At 38.8% G+C, this 23029-nt stretch overlaps 2 protein-coding genes across 2 annotated transcripts; both read left to right on the top strand.

Moving 5' to 3' along the window:
• Positions 1-10595: 10595 nt before the first annotated feature.
• On the top strand, positions 10596-11375 carry LOC120777054 (trypsin alpha-3-like). The gene has a single exon (XM_040108166.1). The coding sequence runs from the start codon at positions 10596-10598 to the stop codon at positions 11373-11375; it is 780 nt and encodes a 259-aa protein (XP_039964100.1).
• Positions 11376-16196: 4821 nt separating this feature from the next.
• LOC120778698 (trypsin alpha-3-like) lies at positions 16197-20377 on the top strand. Its single transcript, XM_040110652.1, has 2 exons — positions 16197-17067; positions 19870-20377. The coding sequence occupies exons 1-2, from the start codon at positions 16295-16297 to the stop codon at positions 19985-19987; spliced, it is 891 nt and encodes a 296-aa protein (XP_039966586.1). The 5' UTR covers positions 16197-16294; the 3' UTR covers positions 19988-20377.
• The last annotated feature ends 2652 nt before the right edge of the window (positions 20378-23029 follow it).

Genomic DNA, 23029 nt, shown 5'->3' with positions numbered 1-23029 from the left:
TATGGTCCTTATCATTTCTTCGCCGCCGTGTTTGAGTAGCTCGGCCGGCAATCCATCGGCGCCCGCCGTTTTGTTGTTCTTCAGACGGGTAATTGAATAATAATGTTTCAGAAAGACAAGTGCAAAATTTCTAGTGATAATTTTGATGTGGCATTTGACAAAGATGTCACTGACAGTCATACCAACCTAGAAAAAAAATATTTTGACGAATGGGTTTCCGTGCGTAATTTAAACCAAAAAATCTTCCGAGTTTTTGCCCACACAATATACCTAAACAATATTTATAAAGATATTTTGACAAATTAGAAAATAATGTGAAACTTTTCCCACGATAGAAAAAATTTTGAAGCTATGGCCCTAAAAATATCAAAAAAATATACCTATGGTACTAAGATGCTTTACTTTATCTTAATTATCTTTAAGGCTGAGTATATACATGTATTTCGTAAATATGTATCTATGTTACTTTCAAGTCATAGCTTTAATAAAGTCGATTGATGATTCCGATTGGAATTGAAGCAGTAAGATTGAATATTTTACCAAGTACAACTTGCATAAGCTTCCAGCTTACGATTACTTAATAAACAGAAAAGTCCATGAAGATCTTAAGCTTGACTTTGAGCACTTTGAATGTAAGCTGTATGCTGCGGTGGCTCGATCCGACGAATAGGTATCCGAAATTGTCAGTTCCGACAAATGAGCAGTTTCTTTCATTTATATATAAGGTTGTCAAATATCTCCCTTCCGCTTTTTTGCTTTTTATTCATGATCGTTCGATAATAGTTTCCATCTAGGCGGCAACTTCATAATCAACTCCTCGTAGAAGCCTCCCTCTTCTTTTGAGTTCTACTTTACACCAACAAGGGCGTTCGCCATGGAGAGGAACAGGTGGTAATCACTTGGCGCTATGTCCGAGCTATATCGTGGATGCGATAAAACCTCCCAAGTGAGGAAAGTTCTCTGTTCGCCATTCACTTGGGAGTGGCCAGAAACGATTCTTTTACATATGACTAAAATGATTGGGAAGGTGCCCAGCTGGTTGATGTCCTTGTGAAAATAAAGGCTGGCATCACCGCCGTCCAAGAAATGCGATGAGCGGGACAAGGACAGAGACGAGTAGGGCCTTGTTTCATTTACTACAGTGGCCATATAAAGGAGCGCAAGTTTGGTGTTGGATTCGTGGTGGGAGAGAGACTCCGTCGCCGAGTACTATCATTCACTCCGGTGAATGAACGTCTAGCCACAATCCGCATCAAAGCGAGGTTCTTCAACATATCGCTGATTTGCGCCCACGCCCCGATGGAAGAGAAGGACGATGTGACCAAAGATGCTTCTCTATGAGCGCTTGGAGCGCACTTATGAGAGCTGCCCCACCACGATGTCCAAATCGTGCTTGGCGACTTTAACGACAAGGTGGGCAAAGAAGGTATCTTTGGCACTACGGTCGGTAAATTCAGCCTCCACGACGAAACATCCCCAAATTGGTTGAGGCTGATCGACTTCGCTGGGGCCCGAAATAATATGGTTACTAGATTCCAGCACAAGAAAATACATCAAGCTACCTGGCTGTTTCCGGATCGAAAAGCCATCAGGCAGATCGATCATATTATGATAGACGGAAGACACGTCTTCCGTGTTCTAGACGTGTGTACGCTCCGAGGTCCTAACATCTACTCGGACCACTATCTTGTTGAAGCCAAGATTCGCACCCGCCTCTGTGCAGCAAAACACGCAGGTCCGCAAACACAAGGAAGGTTCGACGTCGATTTTCTACTCCGCTTGCACTCCTGCTCTGTGAGAGCACTCGTCAACAACTCGGTGTAAGGGAACTGTGGTACGGGATTTCAAACTCCTTACATACAGCTGCAACCGAAACCATTGTTTTTCGGAAAACGCAAAAGAACAGCTGGTACGACGAGGAGTGCCGTGTCGCAGCGGAGAGAAAACAGACTGCCTACCACTCAACGTTACGATCGACCACAACACTTGCGGGATGGGATAGATACCGAGAGTTGAAGAGGGAAGCGAGATGCATTTGCAGACAGAAAAAGAAAAAGGCTGAAATGCGTGAGTACGAAGTGCTTGATAAGCTGGCCGACAGGGGTATGCTCGAAAATTCTACGAAAAAAATCCGGCGGCTTACAGAAGATTGCAAGACCGAAGCATATACTTGTAGAACCCCCAAAGGTGATCTAGTCACCGATGCCCAGAGCTTACTTAAATTATGGAGGGAACACTTCTCCAGCCTGCTGAATGGCAGTGAACGTACAACGCCAGGAAAAGGTGAACCCGACCATGAAGAAGTTCGAATAGCAATTACCCGCCTGAAGAACAACAAAGCGGCGGGGGCCGATGGATTGCCGGCCGAGCTATTGAACGGCGGCGAAGAGCTGATAAGGAGCATGCATCAGCTTCTTTGCAAAATATGGTCGGACGAAAGCATACCCAACAATTGGAATTTAAGTGTGCTATGCCCAATCCATAAAAAGGGAGACCCCACAATCTGCGCCAACTACCGTGGGATAAGCCTCCTCAACATCGCGTATAAGGTTTTATCGAGCGTAAAAACAGTCATCGCTCTCGCGACTTGGCTCGCACGTCACTGTTCACAGTCATAACTTTGAAGTATAACTCTTGCCAACAGGTGCTACTTCGGACTGCATAGGCAATTGAGAAGTAAAGTCCTCTCTCACCATTATAGTTCCCGTCCTGCTATATGGTGAAGAGGCTTGGACGATGACAACAACGGATGAGTCGACGTTGCTAGTTTTCGAGAGAAAAGTTCTGCGAAAGATTTATGATCCATACGCGTGTGCCACGGCGAATATCGCATTCGATGGAACGGTAAGCTGTATGAGATATACAACGGCATTGACATAGTTCAGCGAATTAAAAAACACCGGCTACGCTGTACGTCCGAATGGGCGAAAACACTCCAGCATGAAAGTATTCGACGTACCCGCCGGGGAAAGCAGAGGAAGAGGAAGACCTCCACTCCGTTGAAAGGACCAGGTGGAGAAGCACTTGGCTTCGCTTCCGGACCCTTTTTACGAATAGCTTTGCACAAATGACTCATAACACTCAAATAGTAGTCCTTGTTGACAGTTTGGCCGGTCGGAAGGAGTTCGGAGTGCACCTCACTGGACAATAGAAGAAAACTGTCAACATAACCTTGATTTTTGAACTGCTTTGGCGTGGTGTTTTAGGTTTCGGGTCACTTTTGCCACGATATTTGACCGACTGATCATCTGTTTAGATCCGAGACTCATCGCCAACAATGAAATGTTCTGAAAACCTGGTAGTCGGAAAGCGTTGTTTCCCAGACGTTAACGCGATGCGGTTTTTCGAAAAAAACTTAGTGATTTTGGAACCCATCATGCTTATAATTTTCTTATCATCACTCATCATCATGCCGGTAAGATCTCTGACTTTAAGTTGTCGATTCTCAAACTCTAATTCCTTTATTTTATTGAGGTATTCGTCTTCAGTTGATGTTGATGGCCGACCTGGACGTGGTTCGTCGTCAACGCATTCTCACCCCTATTTCAATAAGTAAATCTCGCTGCAACCTCGGCTGTTTGACTTGTAAAATCAAAGTGTGTAATTTGTATGATCAAACGTTAAAACTTAAATAAGATTCTTTAGATCCTTACCACTGGTGGGGAGAAAATAAAGACCTTATTCAAGCTGAGAAATATTTCATTCTAATTTTATTTTTAAATTTGTAAACCTTATATACTATTTTTTAGTTCTTAGTTATCTAATTTAATATTTGTGTGTGGACTGAACACCACATGGGGTTCTTTTTGTCTATACAATGCTATACAGGTGCGTGTGTGTTATCATATAATTTATGGGGCATGGTTCGGGTTTTCAAGTGCACATGTGCATTTGTAATCAATTGCTCAAACGTAATAAATATGTTTATATCAGTGGCGTAGCTACAACTTCGGGCGCCCGGGGTCAAGAATGTTCTGCCGCCCCCTTTATCTACCTACCGACAAGTTTCATGAGGTGGTTCGAAAAAATATCTTCGATATTAAGTATATAGAATTTGGGAACTAGAAGCCACGTAAATTCTGAAGTTCCAAAATTCTCACAATACGGTTTTCGAGGTAAATTTACAAGACATCTTATTAAAAGCCATGGAAGAAAACCCATTTTCGCCCTATATCTTGTACACTTTTGACACAATTTGCAGGAATTTTTGCCCGAATTGGAGTAAATACCATTTTTGAAAATTTGGAGAACTAGAAGCATTTCTTACATTCAAAGCATAGAGTAACTGTGAGAGTGACACGTCGCGACGGCAGAGTAAAAATAAGAATACTACTCGCTATACCTGTATCAGCTGCATCTTGTGAAAGATCTTTTAGCAAACTTAAATTGATCAAATCTTACTTGAGATCGACCATGAGTCAGAGGAGACTGTTCAATCTTGCGATTCTCTCAATAGAATATGAGACAGCTTCAACTTTAAATTACAATGATACTCGTATGATATGTACGATCAAAGCTAGAAAAGTCCATCTTTAAGTTCTATTACTATTTTTAAGAAAGATAAAAGACAAATTCAAAGACTGAAGAGTATTCGAGTAAAAATTAATATTTTTCATTGTTATTCAGATTATTACATTGTGAGTGTACAACTCTTTATTTACGTATGTTGCATATATGTGCATGTATATTTATGTGGTTATTTATGTACGTTTTGTACTGCCTCTGCCTTATCTAATATATGTCGACCGTATTATTATTATTACAATAGTAAGATTTTTCTTATCTTATTTAACATTTGTGAAATATACAAAAGGTTTAAATATAATGTTGTTGTCCGTCCTTTGGTAGCAACAAACATGTTCAATTTTGAACATTCTCCCGGGCGACAAAACTAACTACAGTTTGTGATCGTGTCATGTTCGTCAACTAAGTGACGTTCACGATGACTATGCGCATTTCTATGTTGAATTAACGATAGTTTGCTCATAACTATTTCTTCAAATTCGCTATAAAGGTATCCTGCCGACTTTTCTTCTTTCACATCGGACGACGTTGTACCTTTGATGTGACGCTTCTTTTTTTGTACTTTAGTCTTCTCCTCTTCATTGCTTTCGTCTTTCGGAAATTGTTGTATGTGATTGGTTGCTAGACATCCCATCCATTTCTTCTTCTTGGCTTTTAGATTCAGTACCGCATCTTCCGCTGTCATATCTCCATCGTTAGCGACTGTAATTGTCATGACTTCATATGGCTCTTCATCAGACAGGTCAAAATCCATTGTTCCATCTGTAACAAGATAACCAGCCTTCCTACTTCCTCCGAAGTGTTGACTCTCCCGGGGAATAAAATGCCTCTTAAAATCTTCTCTTCCCGTGGTTGTTCTAATCGCTTGTTTAAAGTCATTATCCAAAATTTTAGCTCTACAAGATTCCTTTTGTTATTCTACTTTCTTGGTTTCTGCCAGAATGCATGGTTTTTGATCGCATTTAGTTGTCGACTTGTTGTCAGCTACCATTAAATCGTGCTCTTCCGTTGTGCCATCAACTTCAACATCTCTTTCTGCAAGTTCTTTTATCCCATCTTTTGCATTCTCCTCAATTTCCAAAGGATATATTTTATTGTTCACATCATTAAATGTTCATTGCTCTTCAAAAGTAAATTCCTTTATGCACAGCTTACCTTCCTTCGATATGTCATCTACGCTACGTTTCTCGAAGGTTATATCTTCCACTCGCAGCTTGCTAAAGGTAATGTCTTCTACGCGTAGCTTACCTTCTTTCGATATGTCATCAACGCAACACTTTTCGAAGCGTATATCTTTACACGTAGCTTCTCAAATGTAATATCTTCTACGCGCAGCTCATCTTTTCTATTTTTTAAATTGCTTTTTTGTTTCTTTAATCTTTTCACAATGTGAGTGACATCCGAAGATAGATCTTCTATCTCAACATTCAAGTACGAATTGTTGTAATAGAGTGTCAATTCGTGGATATTTCTTTCCATATTGCTCCATAAATTCTTGAGACGGTCTTCGTAAAATTCGATTTCGGTTTCGTCTCTAGTATTTATATTTATTTTTGCCTCTGCAATTGTAGATCGAATTCTTTCCGATCTTTTTCAATTACCTGCTCTATGATCATTTGATCAGTTGGGCTATATTTGGCATAAGGGAAACTGGGGTACCTTTGACACCTTTTTTTTGAAAAAAAATTTCTCGAAATGTGTTTGAATTATCATAAAATAAGTTGTTACCTGCTTTAGAGCAATTATTCATCTTTATAATATTGCCGGAGTTTTTTTTCAGCGACTCCCTTTTACACTTTAATTTACAGTTAAAAAAAAAAAACATTTTTTCGTTTCGTGACCGGGGCACATTTGACTTTAGGAGGGGAGCATTTGACACCTACATTAAATTAAAATAAACCAGCATTTTGTATATAAACTCATTTTATTCTAATTTTGGAAAGCAAAAAATATATCAGTTACAAGTTTTGAATCAAAAGAAAAGAAAAATTTAAAGGAAATGAATTATAAGTTTTGATAAAAAATTATTTTATAAAATACTTTAAGTCCAGTTTAAAAATGTATTTTGTACGACACCGTGAAGTTGAAGAAGGATTTTCAGGAACTGGCAACTTCAGCTCTATTTCACTGCGTATAATTATAGCCAAATCTTCAATTTCTGGATTAACAAAAGCCAAACTTGAAGGAGATGTCTTTCGGAAAAATTTGATGTTATAAGTGCAGTTGCCAAACGTTTCTATTATTTGACCTACATAGAAAACGGTGTTTTTGATGTTTTCTTGGAATTTTACCAGAACGTAGTCTCCCACAGTCAAATTATCATCATCAGTTATTTTGTGTGCCTCTAAATCATCTGCCCGGTATTCAAGGTAACCTTCATCATCAGGAGAGAATCCATTAGAGTCAATTGTGTCAGCGTAGCTAATGTTACTCGTACTTTCATCTGAAGATTCGATTTTCAGTTGAGGTTTTCTTTTTGGTTTCTTCTTTTTAGCCTGCTGTGTTCTCTTCTGTGAACACTTGAGAGTGCGCTTGGCGGTTTTAAAATTTTTCTTTATAGTAGTAAGCTGCTCAATCCTTCTTTTTTCAGTTGAAGAAGTAAGGATTCGGGAAGTTCCACTTCTCGAAGATTTCGTGGATGCATGCAGTTGCGATATAGGCCTAACTGATTCTGGCGTAGTACATGGTGAGTTATGATTTAGGTTGCTTTGTGGATTTTTTGTAGCATTTTGTGATGAATTCATATCATCTGATCTATCAGGATGAACGCGGTCAACTTCCTCATCTGTTACAGACTCCAGCGTAAATGTTTCATCTTGAAAAACCTGGGTATTGAGAGGACAAATTCCTGTTGCTTTGAATCCGTTCATTATGTTTTCTGGGGAAAATGCTCTTTGAAATGGTTATTGAGTTAAGGTGCCGATATCATATATACTGATTTGTTTTCCAGGATTTGTGGTTAAAAAATGGTTAAAGGCTTTGCGACAAAATTGCTTAAAGGGTCCGAAAACTGATACATCCAAGGGTTGTAGACGATGGGATGTATGTGGAGGAAAAGAAAGTAATACAATTCCAGCCTCGGCGCAATAGTTAATGCTTTCCAAACTGCAATGTGACGCATGATTATCAAGCAGAATTAGAATTGGGTTTTCAACTGAACAGTTCGTAAAGTTTTTAATGTGTTTCAGCACATTTGCAAAGAGTTCGGAAATCATCCATCCGGATTTTGTATTCAATATCAACGAACCGGGCATGCATCCATTTCCGAATCTTTCACTGAAACGTACACGAGGAAATATATAAGCCGGAGGCAAACGATTTCCGCAAGCGTTAACTATGCCAACGATTGTAACCAAGCTGCCGGGCTCAGCGGAAGATGCTTGAGAAACAGAACGTTGTCCTTTTGCAGCACAAATCTAGAGAAGAAATATGTTATTTAAAGTCATTAACGTGTCTTTCCAACCAGGCTAAAAATACGACTAAATGTATAAGCCTATCTTACCTTAATAGGCTCCATCACGGTAGTTAAACCAGTTTCGTCCAAATTATAGATATCTTTTGGCTGAAATGTGGACTTTTCAAACAACGTAGTAATGTTTTTGAAAAAACTTTCCACTGCTGATTTAGTAAAACTGCGTAATCCTGCCAAACTGATCTTTTCAGGTTTACGAAGAGATATAGAATCATTTCTTTTAAGAAATCCGTAACCCCATCGTCTCCAGCTTCTTTGGATTTTTCCCAGGCAGTTGGAGTAACCAAATTTTTGCTTTAGTGTAATCATATGCAAACTTTTTTAAAGTTTGATAAGTTAAGCCGTAAGAATAAAAAGCACATTTCTTGACGTAATCACAAATATCGGTTTCTTGTTGCTTATTAAATGTCTGGCGAGATGTGAATTCCGATTGAAATTTAAAGTAATCATCAGAGCTGCTATCATTGCTAGAATCTAAAAGATTGCCAGATGGTGCCTTATGTTTTAAACGCATGATTAGAGTTGTTCTATTTATTCCGTATTTGATGGCAGCTGTAGTTTGCGTTTCAGTCTCATTTCTAATATCCGCTGTTGCCTTTCTAATATTATCTTCATTTATGGCACACCGATTTGACTTTTGTCAAATGTGCCCCATTCAAAAATCTCAAATGCATCCCAACTGAGTTTACTTTAGAAATTTCAATTTTCTTACCTTTTCAATTCTTTTATTCTTAAATTTCCAAATCTTTTCAAAGTTATTCAGAATAATACTAGCTAAGTTCACTTAACACTTTAAAATGGTGTTCAATTGACTTCACAAATGTCTTGCATATCACTGCCACAAAATAACACAGAACGCAGAGAAAACAGAAAAACACGTGTTGCTTCACCAAAATGTATAAACACTAACTGGTAAACTTCAACATATTGAATAAAATCAATTACTTCACCATTCCTAATTTATAAATGCGATTGATTTTACTGGCTTGACGTCGAAAAGGCCATAGTCAAATGTGCCCCAAAGTCAAAGGTACCCCAGTTTCCCTTAATCTTCTAAACTACTAAAGCTACAACAACAAAATTATCTGAGGTCATATATTATAAGAACTCCCACCGACAATTTGAAAATGGATGAAATCGGAAGATAACCCCGCTCACTCCCAATATAACGGTACGGTTAAAAACTACTAAAAGCGGGATAAATCAATAATTAAATACGTCAGAGATGTTAAAAGTTACTTCCAAGATAGTCAAAGAAGGTTTTATGGGAGCCAGTGTGAACATTGGACGATCTGCATGGCTCCGTCGACTTTTTGGTGAAATTACATATTTCGGCAGTCATATATATTATATATGTATATTAGGGTGTTGGTTTTTTGGAACTATTAATTTTTTTCAGTCCCGAAATTTCCTTGGAAATACCCTAAAAACAATTCCATGAAGATTTTAGCCCTTAATATTAACATTAGGAACTGGAACAGGGCATGTAAAAATTTTATAGAATTTTTATGAATCTATTTTTAAAAATCTATGAAAATTACATACAGCCTTACTTAAAAAACTGAATATCTCGAGAAGTATTAATGGTAGCAAATAAAATTTCCTACAAATTTGTCATTTAACTTTTTTCTATAGCTCTTGTCATTTACGAGATATATACAAAAAATGCGAAATTCTTGGAAAAATCGGGTTTAGAGCCCCGTCCTACCTCACTGGTGTGAGTTACGACTTTGTTGCACTAGGCACTTTTGTAGAGTGAACAATTCTGAGAAATATGCGTCTAAAGTCAAAGTGATGCCATAAAATACCTCTGATCTGTAGGAATTTAAAGATAAAAAATCACGACTGTAGTGTATTTTCTATGGAAAATTTTTACTTGCCCTCGTCCAGTTCTTAATGTTAATATTAAGAGCTAAAATTTTTGTAGGGTATTTCCAAGGAAATTTCATGACGGGGCTGAAAAAATTGATACTTCAAAAAGCAAAAACATCCTAATGTATATATATAAAATTGCTTGGATTTCGATCTCCAGGTTGACGTTTTACACCATAAAGTGTGTCCTTGACTTTGATTCTTGTAATTTGCATGCCTATAATACGTTCAGTTGCACCCGAACTTAGCCCTTCCTCACTTGTTTTAGTTACGTTTTAATCACGTTGCTGACATTATCTATATGCAAACAATTAAGAGGAAATGGGGTGCAGTCATTGATTATAAGTAAATAAGAACAACTCGCTGAAATTCCTCTTTCTTTGTTTAGCAAACTTACTTCTAACAAAAACAAGTGACTATAAATTATATTTCCAATTGAAATGAGTATAAACAACCTTTCCATGCATATGGATAAATAACATATTAAAATATTACTTAGCACTACTAAGAATTTGGTATGAGTATGGAGAAATTAGTCTATATAAGTCTTTGTAAATTTCGCACGAAATATAGAGTCATCAACTGAAAATCTGAGCTAGAACAAAGCGACACACACACGAATGCGAAACGCCGATTTCGATAAACTCCACAGGTGTATATAGATGTGTATATTTATAAAAACCCTAAACGCACACGGGAAAGCATTCAGTTGTACCAGGGACTTACTATGTGTCAATTCAGTCGACTTTTAGTTTTGCAATTAGTATTATGTTTGGCATTTGGCCATATTTATGGACATCAAATGCCCATTGTCGGCGGGAGTGCGGTGACAGAAAAGAAATATCCTTATTTTGTGCGTCTGTACTATGAAAACAAATTCATTTGCGGCGGCTCGTTGGTGCGGAACAATGCTGTACTCACGGCAGCACACTGTGTGGAGGACTCCAGTGGGGAGGACTTCAGCGTGAAGGCACTGAGCGTACACGCGGGCACCATAAATTTGGGCGACACTGGAGTGGAGAGAGAAATCAAGTACGCGATGGTTTCAAAAGAATACGATGCGGAGACAGCAAATTATGATGTAGCGGTGTTGATACTCTCCTCTACCATACCGAGTGCATCGGTGATACCATTGGATAGGAGCGCGGTCGCTGATGGTACGAGTTGCCTGGTTATTGGTCATGGGCACACCGAAGAAGGCGGCGTCGTCTCAAACCAATTGCAAAAGACATATGTACCTGTCGTGAGTCGGGAAGAGTGTCAGCGCGAATATGGCGATAACGGCATTATTACACAATATATGATGTGCGCTTCGGAACCGGGCAAAAAGGATTCGTGTCCGGGTGATTCTGGCGGTCCGATGATATGCAATGGTAAACAGGCTGGCATTGTTTCGTGGGGTGAGGGTTGTGGGCGTGTCGAATATCCGGGCGTTTACACAGACATAAGCAAGGTGTATGGTTTCATTGAATATGCTCTTATGATTGAAAATATTGTATTTATTTAAATGTAGTAATCATTAATACGATACAATAATCTATATATTATACATATATATGCATTATAAATCGTTTAGTATGCCAAAATAAATAATAAAGCACTTATCACGTAAGCCTTGACTTCTAACAAAGGAAATGGGATTTTCGAAACTGTCGGCTTTTTGGAGCCATTGTTAATTTGCATTTTCATAGTCAATATGTGGCCATTATTTAATGAGGCAATACAAAGATTCGGAAACGACATGATACTGGTGGATCGAGTATTCTTATCCAGTGAGTTTTAAATTACGATATCACAGCAGTATGACTGTTTCATGACGCCAAATGTTTATGAGATGGAGCAAAGGGGTTGAGCAGTTGTCACTAAATCTTTTGAGCTGGTTCATTGGAAGCAAAGGATGCCTGTACAGCTTAAGGTATCGTGACAAATAAAAAATTTTACTATATAAGGATTTGATTTGGATCGGTCAGTTTGCATGAATGCTATATGTTACAACGGGTGATCCAAGTAGAGCCATTTTTATCAATAACAGATTACGCGTGAGTAGTGGCAAGCTGTCATGTTATTTTTCTTTAGTATTATTTTGCATTTCATCATGGACAGACTTACGCATGCACAACGTTTACAAATCGACAACTTTATTACAAAAATTCACGTTCTGTAAAGAATGTATTTTTAGCGCTTCGCTCAAATTATGGTCATTACAATCAGCCTACTGAAATTCGAAACACCATCACTTATATATGTTGAGACCCAGCATTCATTATTCGATAATACACTGCTGAGAGTGTACACGAAGAACATGGAGGATCGATTCGGCGTCGTTCGCAACTATTCGTATTGTCGCATTTTACAACTTCAAAGTTATGACTGTCAACAATGACGTGATAGCCAAGTCGCGAGTGCGATGACTGTTTGTTTGATGACAGGAGATATTTCGTCTTGCCCTCGTTCACTCCTAGACCTATTTGTTTTGCTTCCTTGTCCAGTCTGGAGAAAGCAGAAACAACGGGTTGTTTTGGTTTTTAGCTTAAATCATTCTCTCTGCTAATTTACCTAATTTAATATTAGTTTTAGTATAGATTATTTGATCCAGTAGGTGATTACTTCCGCATTTAACATAATTTAAGGAAACTTCGGACGATAGTCTTGTCTGAAATCTCGTTTGGTATCGAACGGCTCGGAGAGGTCCTTCGTGATCCTCACGGAGCTTTTGGTGTTGTTCAACGTCAGTTTACACAGCCGTATTAGTTTTACGGGGATACCAAATTCAAACATTGCGGCATAAAGGTAGCTCCTTTTCGTGCTGCCGAAAGCAGCATTGAAATCGATTAAGAAGTGGTGTGTGCCGATTTTCTTTTCACGTTTCTTTTCCAAGATTTGGCGCGAGGCGAATATTTGGTCAGTTGCTAATTCTCCAGGCCTGAAGCAAAACTGATAAGGTCCAATCAGTTTGTTGAAAGTGGGCTTTAATCTTTCACACAATATGCTCGAGAGAACCATATACCCGATGTTTAGGAGACTTATCCCACGGTAGTTGGCGCAGATTGTGGGATCTCCTTTTTGTGGATTGGGCAGAACAGATTTAAATTCCAATCGACGGGCATGCTTTCGTCCGACCATTTTCTGCAAAGAAGCTGATGTATGCTCCTTATCATTTCCTCGCCGCCGTGTTTGTATAGCTCGGCCAGCAATCCATCGGCCCCCACCGTTTTGTTGTTCTTCAGACGGGTAATTTAATAATAATACTTCAGAAAGACAAGTGTAAAATTACTAGTGATAATTTTGATGAGGCATTTGACAAAGATGTCACTGACAGTCATACCAACCTAGAAAAAAAAATTTTGACGAATGGGTTTTCGTGCGTAATTTAAACCAAAAAATCTTGCAAGTTTTTGCGCACAGTAGTAAATCTATACAATATTTATAAATAATGTGAATCTTTTCCCACGATAGAAAAAATTTTGAAGCTATAGCCCTAAAAGTATCTAAAAAAAATATCAATGCTACTAAGATGCTTTACTTTTTCTAAATTATCTTTAAGGCTGAGTATATATGTACATGTATTTCGTAAATATGTATCTATGTTACTTTCAAGTCATGGCTTCAAAGAAGTCGATTGATGATTCCGATTGGAATTGAAGCAGTAAGACTGAATAGCTTAGGATTACTTAATAAGCAGAAAAGTCCGTGAAGATCTTAAGCTTGACTTTAAGCACTTTGAATGTAAGCTGTATGCTGCGGTGGCTCGATCCGGCGAATAGGTATCCGATATCCGACAAATGAGCAGCTGCACTGACTTATATATAAGGTTGTCAAATATTCCCTTCCGCTTTTTTGCTCTTTATTCAACGCTTTATGAAAATTTTTACAGTGATCGGACTTTGTTCATATGTGCGCCAAAGGGTTTGGCGTTCGTATGTGTCAGTTTTTTTTATGACCTTTTAAATTTTTTCCTTATCTTGATGTTTTTTCAGTTTGGGGGGTATGGGGCCGGGGGGTCGAATGATACAATACCGGAAAGGTCTTGACATTACCTAACCGGTGCAAGCATGCCCAACGAAAGCATGCCCAACGATTAGAATTTAAATGTGCTATGCCCAATCCATAAAAAGGGAGACCCCACAATCTGCGCCAACTACCGTGAGATAAGCCTCCTCACCATCGCGTATAAGGTTTTATCGAGCGTACAAACAGTCATCGCACTCGCGACTTGGCTCTCACGTCACTGTTGACAGTCATAACTTTGAAGTCGTAGATAATTTCGTCTATCTGTCTGTAAATACTACCAACAATGTTAGCCTGGAAATCCAACACAGGATAACTCTTGCCAACAGGTGCTACTTCGGACTGCATAGGCAATTTAGAAGTAAAGTCCTCTCTCGTCATCATAGTTCCCGTCTTGTTATATGGTGAAGAGGCTTGGACGGTGACAACAACGGATGAGTTGACGTTGCTAGTTTTCGAGAGAAAAGTTCTGCGAAAGATTTATGGTCCTTGCGCGTTGGCCAGTGAATATCACATTCGATGGAACGATGAGCTGTATGAGATACACAACGGCATTGACATAGTTCAGCGAATTAAAAGATACCGGCTGCGCTGTACGTCCGAATGGGCGAAAACACTCCAGCATGAAAGTATTCGACGCAGTACCCACCGGGGAAAGCAGAGGAAGAGGAAGACCTCCATTCCGTTGAAAGGACCAGGTGGAGAAGCACTTGGCTTCGCTTCCGGACCCTTTTTACGGATAGGTTTACACAAATGACTCATAACAATCAAATAGTAGTCCTTGTTGACAGTTTGGCCGGTCGGAAGGAATTCGGAGTGCACCTCACTGGACAATAGAAGAAAACTGTCAACATAACCTTGATTTTTGAACTGCTTTGGCGTGGTGTTTTAGGTTTCGGGTTTGCCACGATATTTGACCGACTGATCATCTGTTTCTGGGCCGTAAGCATGAATCCGAGACTCATCGCCAACAATGAAGTGTTCTGAAATCCTGGTAGTCGGAAAGCGTTGTTTCCCAGACGTTAACGCGATGCGGTTTTTCGAAAAAAAACTTAGTGATTTTGGAACCAACCTTCTTTTAATTTTCTTATCATCATTCATTATTCCAACGATGCCAGTAAGATCTCTGACTTTAAGTTGTCGATTCTCAAACTCCAATTCCTTTATTTTATTGACATATTGATCTTCAGTTGATGTTGATTTCCGACCTGGACGTGGTTCGTCGTCAACGCATTTTCAACCCTCTTTCAATAAGTAAATATGGCTGCAACCTCGGCCTTGACGACGCAGACGCAATAGTCAGGAATAAGTATAATAAAGTGTCATAACTAAAGACTAAATTAAGATATAAAAACGTTATTTGGCATAATTTTCTAAACTACTAAAGCTACAACAACAAAATTATCTGAGCGCATATATTATAAGAACTCCTAGTGACAATGTGAAAATGGATGAAATCGGATGATGACCCCGCCGGTTAAAAACAACTAAAAGCTGGATAAATCAATAATTAAATACGCCAGAGATGTTAAAAGTTACTTCCAAGATAGTCTAAGAAGGTTTTATGGGAGCCAGTGTGAAAATTGGACGATCTGCATGGCTCCGTCGACTTTTTGGTGAAATTACATATTTCGGCAGTCATATATGTATATTATATATGTATATTAGGTGTTTTTTGTTTGAACTATTATTTTTCTCAGTCCCTTCACGAAATTTTCTTGGAAATACCCAAAAAAAAATTCCCTGAAAATTTTAACCCTTAATATTAACATTAAGAACTGGACCAAGGCAAGTTAAAATTTTCCATAGAAAATACACTACAATCGTAACTCACACTGGCGAGGTAATATGGAGCTCTAAACCCGATTTTTCCAGGAATTTCGCATTTTTTTGTATATATCTCGTAAATGACAAGAGCTATGGAAAAAATTTATATGACAAATTTGTAGGAAATTTTTGCTATAAAAAAGGTCACCCTAATGTACTTTTTACTCTCGTTGCTGACATTATTTATATGCCAACAATTATGAGGAAATGGCGTGCAGTTATTGATTAAAAGCAAATAAGAGCATTTCATCTGTTTTGCTAAAATTCCTCTTTCTTTGTTAAGCAATCTTACTTTTAATAAAATGAGTATCCAATTCCAATTAAAATGAGTATAAACAATCTTTCCATGCATATGGATAAATAATATTATATCATATATTAAAATATTGCTTAGCACTACTAAGAATTTGATATGAGTATCGGAAAATTAGTCTATATAAGTCTTTGTAAATTTCGCACGAATACTAAAAATCTGAGCTAAAACACAGCGATAAACTCACAAATGCGAAACGCCGATTTCGATAAACTCCACAGGTGTATAAAAGCACTACGCGCCCACGGGAACGCATTCAGTTGTGCCAGTGACTTACTATGTGTCAATTTAGTGGACAATTAGTTTTGCAATTAATATTATGTTTGGCATTTGGCCATATTTATGGCCAACAAATGTTCGAGCGTATTGTTGGCGGGATAGCGGTGACACAAAAGAAATATCCATATTATGTGCGTCTGCACTATCGGGGAGAGTTCAATTGCGGCGGTTCGTTGGTGCGGAATAATGCTGTACTCACGGCAGCACACTGTGTGAAGGACCCCAGTGGGAAGGACCTCAGTGTGGAGGCACTGAGCGTACACGCGGACACCATAAATTTGGGCGACACTGGAGTGGTGAGAACGATCAAGTACGCGCAGGTTCCAAAAGAATACGATGCGAAGACTCTAAATTATGATGTAGCGGTGTTGATACTCTCTTCTACCATACCGAGTGCATCGGTGATACCATTGGGTAGGAGCGCGGTCGCTGCCGGTACGAAGTGCCTAGTTATTGGTCATGGGGACACCGAAGAAAAGACGCCGGTCTTCTCACGACAATTACAAGAGATCCAAGTACCTGTTGTGAGTCGGGCAGTTTGTCAGCGCGAATATTACGGTATCCGCGTTATTACACAATATATGATGTGCGCTTCGGAACCGGGCAAAAAGGATTCGTGTACGGGTGATTCTGGCGGTCCGATGATATGCAACGGTAAACAGGCTGGCATTGTTTCGTGGGGTGAGGGTTGTGGGCGTGTCGAATATCCGGGCGTTTACACAGATATAAGCAAGGTGTATGGTTTCATTGAAAACACACTTAAAATGTATCCGTAAGTAGGAAGTGGAACTGAATTGTATGTTTTTGCAATAAGTACTGTTATCTTTGCTTGACTTAATGCCATTACGATTAAAGATATCGTAATTATTTAAATGCAGTAATTATTAAAAATAAATTAAATTTCAATTAATTGTAACTTAATTATAAACAACATTTGTTAATAAACGTTATAGTCACTTTTTACATACATACATATGTATGTATGTATGTATCTTTTATATGTATGTATATAAAAATGAATCGCAAAATGTGTTGCCAAACGCATAACTCAACAACGCCCGGACCAATTTGGCCAATTCTTTTTTCTAAATGTTCGTTCTGGTTCAAAGATGGTTTCTACGGGAAGAAAAATTCGAATAATTGCTGGAAACCCCCTAAAAACAGCCCTTTTTTCCATATAAACGAATGAATGTTGGTTTATTAGTTACGCTAAGAGAACGACTCAACCAATCTTGATGAAATTTTCAGAGGTTGTTCTGTGTGAATCGGGGAAGGTTTAGAAACGAAAAAACCTGTATGCTTTTCGTGAGGAAAAGTCAGAAAATTGGACAATTCCAAAAAGTTACTTTTCTCCATACAATTTTTTTTTACATTTTTTGTTATGTTTTTCAATTATTTGAATTGTTCAAATTTGTCGTTTGCTTCAAAATTTTTTGAAAATTATTCAATGAAAACGTTATGTGTGCTGCACACAAAGTGATCAATTACAGATAGAAATTTGTTACGATGCCTCGAAGAGGTCGCGCGAATATCGGTCGCCGTTCTTTTTGGCATCAACATACTTGTACATCAGCAGCCCAAGGTACATGACCGAGTACTCCCAGGATGCGATGACATACATACGTGCGGTATTATGGATCGCGGTCAATCAACAAGCGATCGTCACGATGTCACAGCACGACTTTTCAATCAACAGTTACGATGTTTGATGGACTTGAATGAAACGGTCGATACGTGAACTGCAATAAAACGCGTTGTAGTATATTTACTTTTGCAATTCATGAACGTTTTCTGACTGTTGTGCGATTTGGTATGGAATACCCCATATATAATTCTCGTTTTTGAACGAAGGAAAGAAAAAAATATTGAAATTTTCATTTTTTCTGAGACTTTGAACAAAAAGTCTTATTTTTTGGTAAAATTTTCGCCATTTATTGGTTAAAAATAAAAAGTTGTAATGAAATAAAAAAATTTAAAAAAAATAGATAATGTTATTTTAAAGATGTGTGCACAATTTGAACTAAATTGGTTCATAACTTTTCGAGAAATCGTGTCCACCGACTTTAAAAACACAATTTCGAGAAAAACGCGTTTAAAGGCGGCGTACTTAGCCCAGCTAGCCTCGACCGTACAAGTTCTCAAGGCTGTATCGCCGAAACTATTACTCGAATCAACTTGAAAACTTAGGACAATATTCTAGAGGTATTCTAGAATATAATAAAATACTAAAAAAATCGTATGACTGTTTCATGACATTCTGTAGTTCAGAATGTACGCCGTAGTGCGCCAAATGTTTATGAGATGGAGCAAAGGGGTTGAGCAGTTATAACTAAATCTTTTGAGCTGGTTCATTGGAAGCAAAGGATGCCTGTACAGCTTAAGGTATCGTGTCAAATAAAAAATTTTACTATATAAGGATTTGATTTGGATCGGTCAGTTTGTATGGCTGGTATATGATCCAAGTAGAGATCCATTTTTCAATAGCCTTTTTTTAACATATTATGCATGAGTAGGTTCAAGCTGTCATGTTATTTTTCTTCAGATTTGTTTGACATTTCATCATGGAAAGACTTATGCATGAACAACGTTTACAAATCGACAACTTTATTATGCGGTTCCCTCAACTTATGGTTAACATAATTGGCCTGCTGAGTGTATTAGAAACACCATTGGATAATATTCGACCGAATAGACCATGTCCAGCACGCAGTGATGTAAATACAGCCGTAGCTCAGAGTGTACACGAAGACCGTGGAGGATCGATTCGGCGTCATTCGCAACTGTTCGGAACGACTTGTCGCATTTTACGTCCTGAAAGTCGTTGACAGCGTACAAACTACAGCTTTTGCAAGGTGAACAACCTTTCTCAGTGTAATCGCTTCACTGTATGTGCTCTTGAAAAGTTCCAAGATGATCCGACGTTTTCGAGCCAAATTTCGTTCAGCGATGAGGCTCATTTCTGGCTCTATAGGTATGTAAACAAGCAAAATTGCCGCATTTGGTACGAAGAGCAACGTGAAGAGATTCAAGATCTGCAATTTCATTCAGAAAAAACAACGGGTTTTTTTGCTTTTTAGCTTAATGTCAGCTGTATGCTACAGTGACTCGATCCGATGAATCTGTTGAGATTATAGGGTTACCTTCTACAATAATATGTATACATATGCTAAATTTCATGAAGATATTATCTCAAATATAAAAGTTTAAATGCAGAACTTGTCTTTTATCGATCAGTTTGTATGTCAACTATGTCCTATAGTTCTATAGGTATCCGATATTATATAGAATTATACAGGGTTTGCGAAGTGTTCTTCTGGGTGTTATAAACATCGTGGTAAATTTATTATAAAATTGTTTTAATTCAAACGTATTAATATTTTTATAAACAGCAGTATTTTGACTTTCATATTATTTATTATTACTGTTTCTTATTAATATTGAAATAACGAGCAGCTGCAGCATGAAAAATATCACATTATATGGTTAATTACAAATCAAAAGACTATTGAACGCTTAAAGCGATTTTGGATTGACATTTTTTGCATTTAATTTTAATATGGTCTTCTCGTTACAGCAACAAATTCCGCCTACATTCATTTGCCGGCCAGAATTCAGCCATTATAACAAAGCAATTCAAAATGGCAAAAGAGCAGAACGGCGCGAGGAAGCGGAAGAGGGAAAAAATCAACTAGGAAAAGTACATAAAACGCAATCACAATCATCGACAATAATCTGCAGCAGCAGCGGCAGTGGCAGCGGCAGCAGTACACAAAAAGTGCTTATTATAAAAATTCACAGTTTTCAATGAGATGCAAATAAAAAGCGAACAAAAAAAAACAACAACGACAAAAACGGGAAAATAAAAACAAGAGGCAAGCAAAAAATGCGCGCTGAAATGGCTTTTAAAAATCATAATGGCAGCTAGTAACAAGAGTTTGAAATACAGCACAAAAATCCGCACCGCAGCAAGCAAAGCGCGCGAGCACACCCACCCCACGCCACCACGCGCGCTCACAACTACCAACCCAACGAACAAACAACGGCACACCACCACGCGGCGCATCGTGCCGCCAGCCGGGGCTGACGAATGAACCAAAGAGCTGCAGTTTGAGACCGATCAACCGTCCCAGGCAGGAATTGTACGAGCGGCCAGCTCGGCAGCAGCCACCGCCGCCTCAGTCACACCTCAGCAGCAACAGCGGCTTCCTCACCGCTCCACGCAGTGACGCTACTGCACGAGCGACCACTTAAAAACTTATTCGCATTTGAAACGGCAACCCACAAAACAAGCGCACCGAACACGCGCCACCGCTTTCACTAGCGCCATGCCACACCACACCAACCACTTCAAATCACCCCGCCCACCCTCGTCGTGTTGCGCATTATTTTGGTCCATTGACGCCGCTGGGCGCACTGACTCGCTACAGCCACCATATTAGCACCAATACCGTACGACTCATCCGCCTGCGTTGGTGGCTGCCGTATAGCACTTATGCACTACCGTTAAGTGTACGTACATATGTATATATGTATGTATGCACATAAATATGTAAATATTGTGCACAATGCCGAGCTCAGCATATAATGTAAAAGTCCCGTTGTGATTTGAAAACGCACCCTTGTGTTTGTGTTGCCAACGCTCCGGCTGTTGATGCCGCCTAGGTCACCTCTACACCATTCTACGCTGCTGCTGCTGCTGTCCCGTTTCGGAATACGTCGCTGTGGATGTGTGTGTGTGTGTGTGTGCGTGTGTACGTGAGGCCAGTGAAGTCGCTATTAATGCGGCCGACCGACCGCACCATGGCCGCAATGCCAGCGCTTTGTCCGTCTTTTGCCGCGACCAGGCAACAGCATGTCCTGCCAACCCGCCAACGCCGTGGCCACCCCACGCCCACTCCACGGCTCAGATCAACGCTCGTTGGCGCGATTTGGCTATGCTCGGGTTGGTGACTTGACTGGGCACGTCAGTTTTTTGAGTTTGTTGCATAGGGCAATTTTTATAATTTTAGTCTTGTTTGCGATGAAATTTATTTTCACAGATTCTTTTCTGTTCCTTGACAAGCCGTGACTTGTGCGCTTGTTTATATTTATTTATAGTCTTGTATTGGTTTTTAAAGACACACACTGCAAGAAATGATGTGGTAGAATCGTTGTTAAAGAATATATGAAGCAACTTCTCGAAGAGTACCGTCAGAATGAATAGTCCAACTGAACAAGTCATTCTGGCAGAAATAACCCCCTATAACTCCTCACGGAGTACCGGCAAAATAAGTAGACTTATTCTGATAGAAATAACGCAATCGATTCCCGCTTTTAACGCATCTTTCCTTGGGTCTCAGGTCCATCAATTGGCAATAAAGGCGATAAGCCTTAGGCACATTGGAGCACTTAAATATATGTCATGTTGTTCCTTCCAAACCATTAAAGCTTCCAATTTCATCTAGAAATAAATACTGCTACCCCATTGTCATGAAGCCCAAAGTTATCTTAAATGAAATTGAAGACCTGCTTGCTATTGGTTCAAGACTGAAACCTCGGTACGGAAAGAATCACTTGAAGCTTTTGGAATCGCTCTTTCCTTAAACCTAAGTCCGTCACCAAACAATGACAGCGATAGGTCTTTGGTACAAAGTTGCTTTGTTTAGATCATATTGGTCCTTCAAGACTCTTACTGATATTAATTTCACCAGAACCCATAAGTAACCTTATAAGAAATAGAAGAACCACCTACAATTGTTAAAGACTGCCACCGGAACTAGATGAAATTTTATGCGTTCCTAAGTTTGACAAGTTGCCGTTGTTGTTCCGGTGAATCGGTTGTTCTTATAATTTTATATATTTTCCAAAACCATCAAGGAGTGCCATCTCAAATAGAAAGACTTCGTGCGTGTAGTTCAGATATTAATATCAACTCTGCAGTTACTGTCAGGCTACCATAACTTAACTCTCCATAGCTCAAAAGTTCATAACACAAGGTGGGAGAAATGCAAAAAAAATTTGCAATAATTAACCCAGTTAATGAAATTTTCAATGGGATTAACGGTAATTTCTGATGTGAAGTCCTAGAAGAACTGTCAGTTGTCCCTTGGTGTGGTCCAAATAACATTAAACAGTAGTTTTAAATTGGTTCCCACAAGAATTATATGCTGGTGTTGTCCAGATAACTTTTAAAATTGTAAGAAAAGAACTAAGATTTCTTAGAGAATTGATAATCCGATCGTATGCCGCTGTATTTTAAACATTGCAATCATTGGAAGCTTAACCAAAGATCCAATACTCAATGAAAAGAACATTTGATAAATTTCTGTAATATAAGAATTAATCATTTTAGGCTCAAAAGAATGAACAACGGTGTTTTCTGTTTCTGGATCAACTTCTTAAAAAAGGACTTCGAAGAAGATTTAAGCCACCAAATCACATAACTAATTTTCTTTCTTGATTTTCTCTTCTTCATATTGCAATTTCTAGGCTTAAATTAAGGTAAAATGCGCAAAAAATAATTTGAGCTCTTCCGAGATTTGATTCATACATTGGTATAAATTTTTTCAATTTCCTCTTAATCAGTCTCTGTTCACGTCCTTGTGACGAGACTAAAATTTGCAGAATGGGATCGGATAGGAGGTTCAGGGTCTTCCTTCGGATCCCTACTCATTGGTTGGATCTCAGGCGAGCTCGAGCGGATTTTTTCATATTTCCTATTAGTCAGTCTCTGCTCACGTACGAGGCAGTACGGC

Source organism: Bactrocera tryoni, chromosome 5 (genome assembly GCF_016617805.1).
Source record: "Bactrocera tryoni isolate S06 chromosome 5, CSIRO_BtryS06_freeze2, whole genome shotgun sequence".
In the NCBI taxonomy this organism is placed as follows: domain Eukaryota; kingdom Metazoa; phylum Arthropoda; class Insecta; order Diptera; family Tephritidae; genus Bactrocera; species Bactrocera tryoni.
The sequence above is the reverse complement of the archived record's forward strand: the minus strand, read 5'-3'. Positions and strand labels throughout refer to the sequence as shown.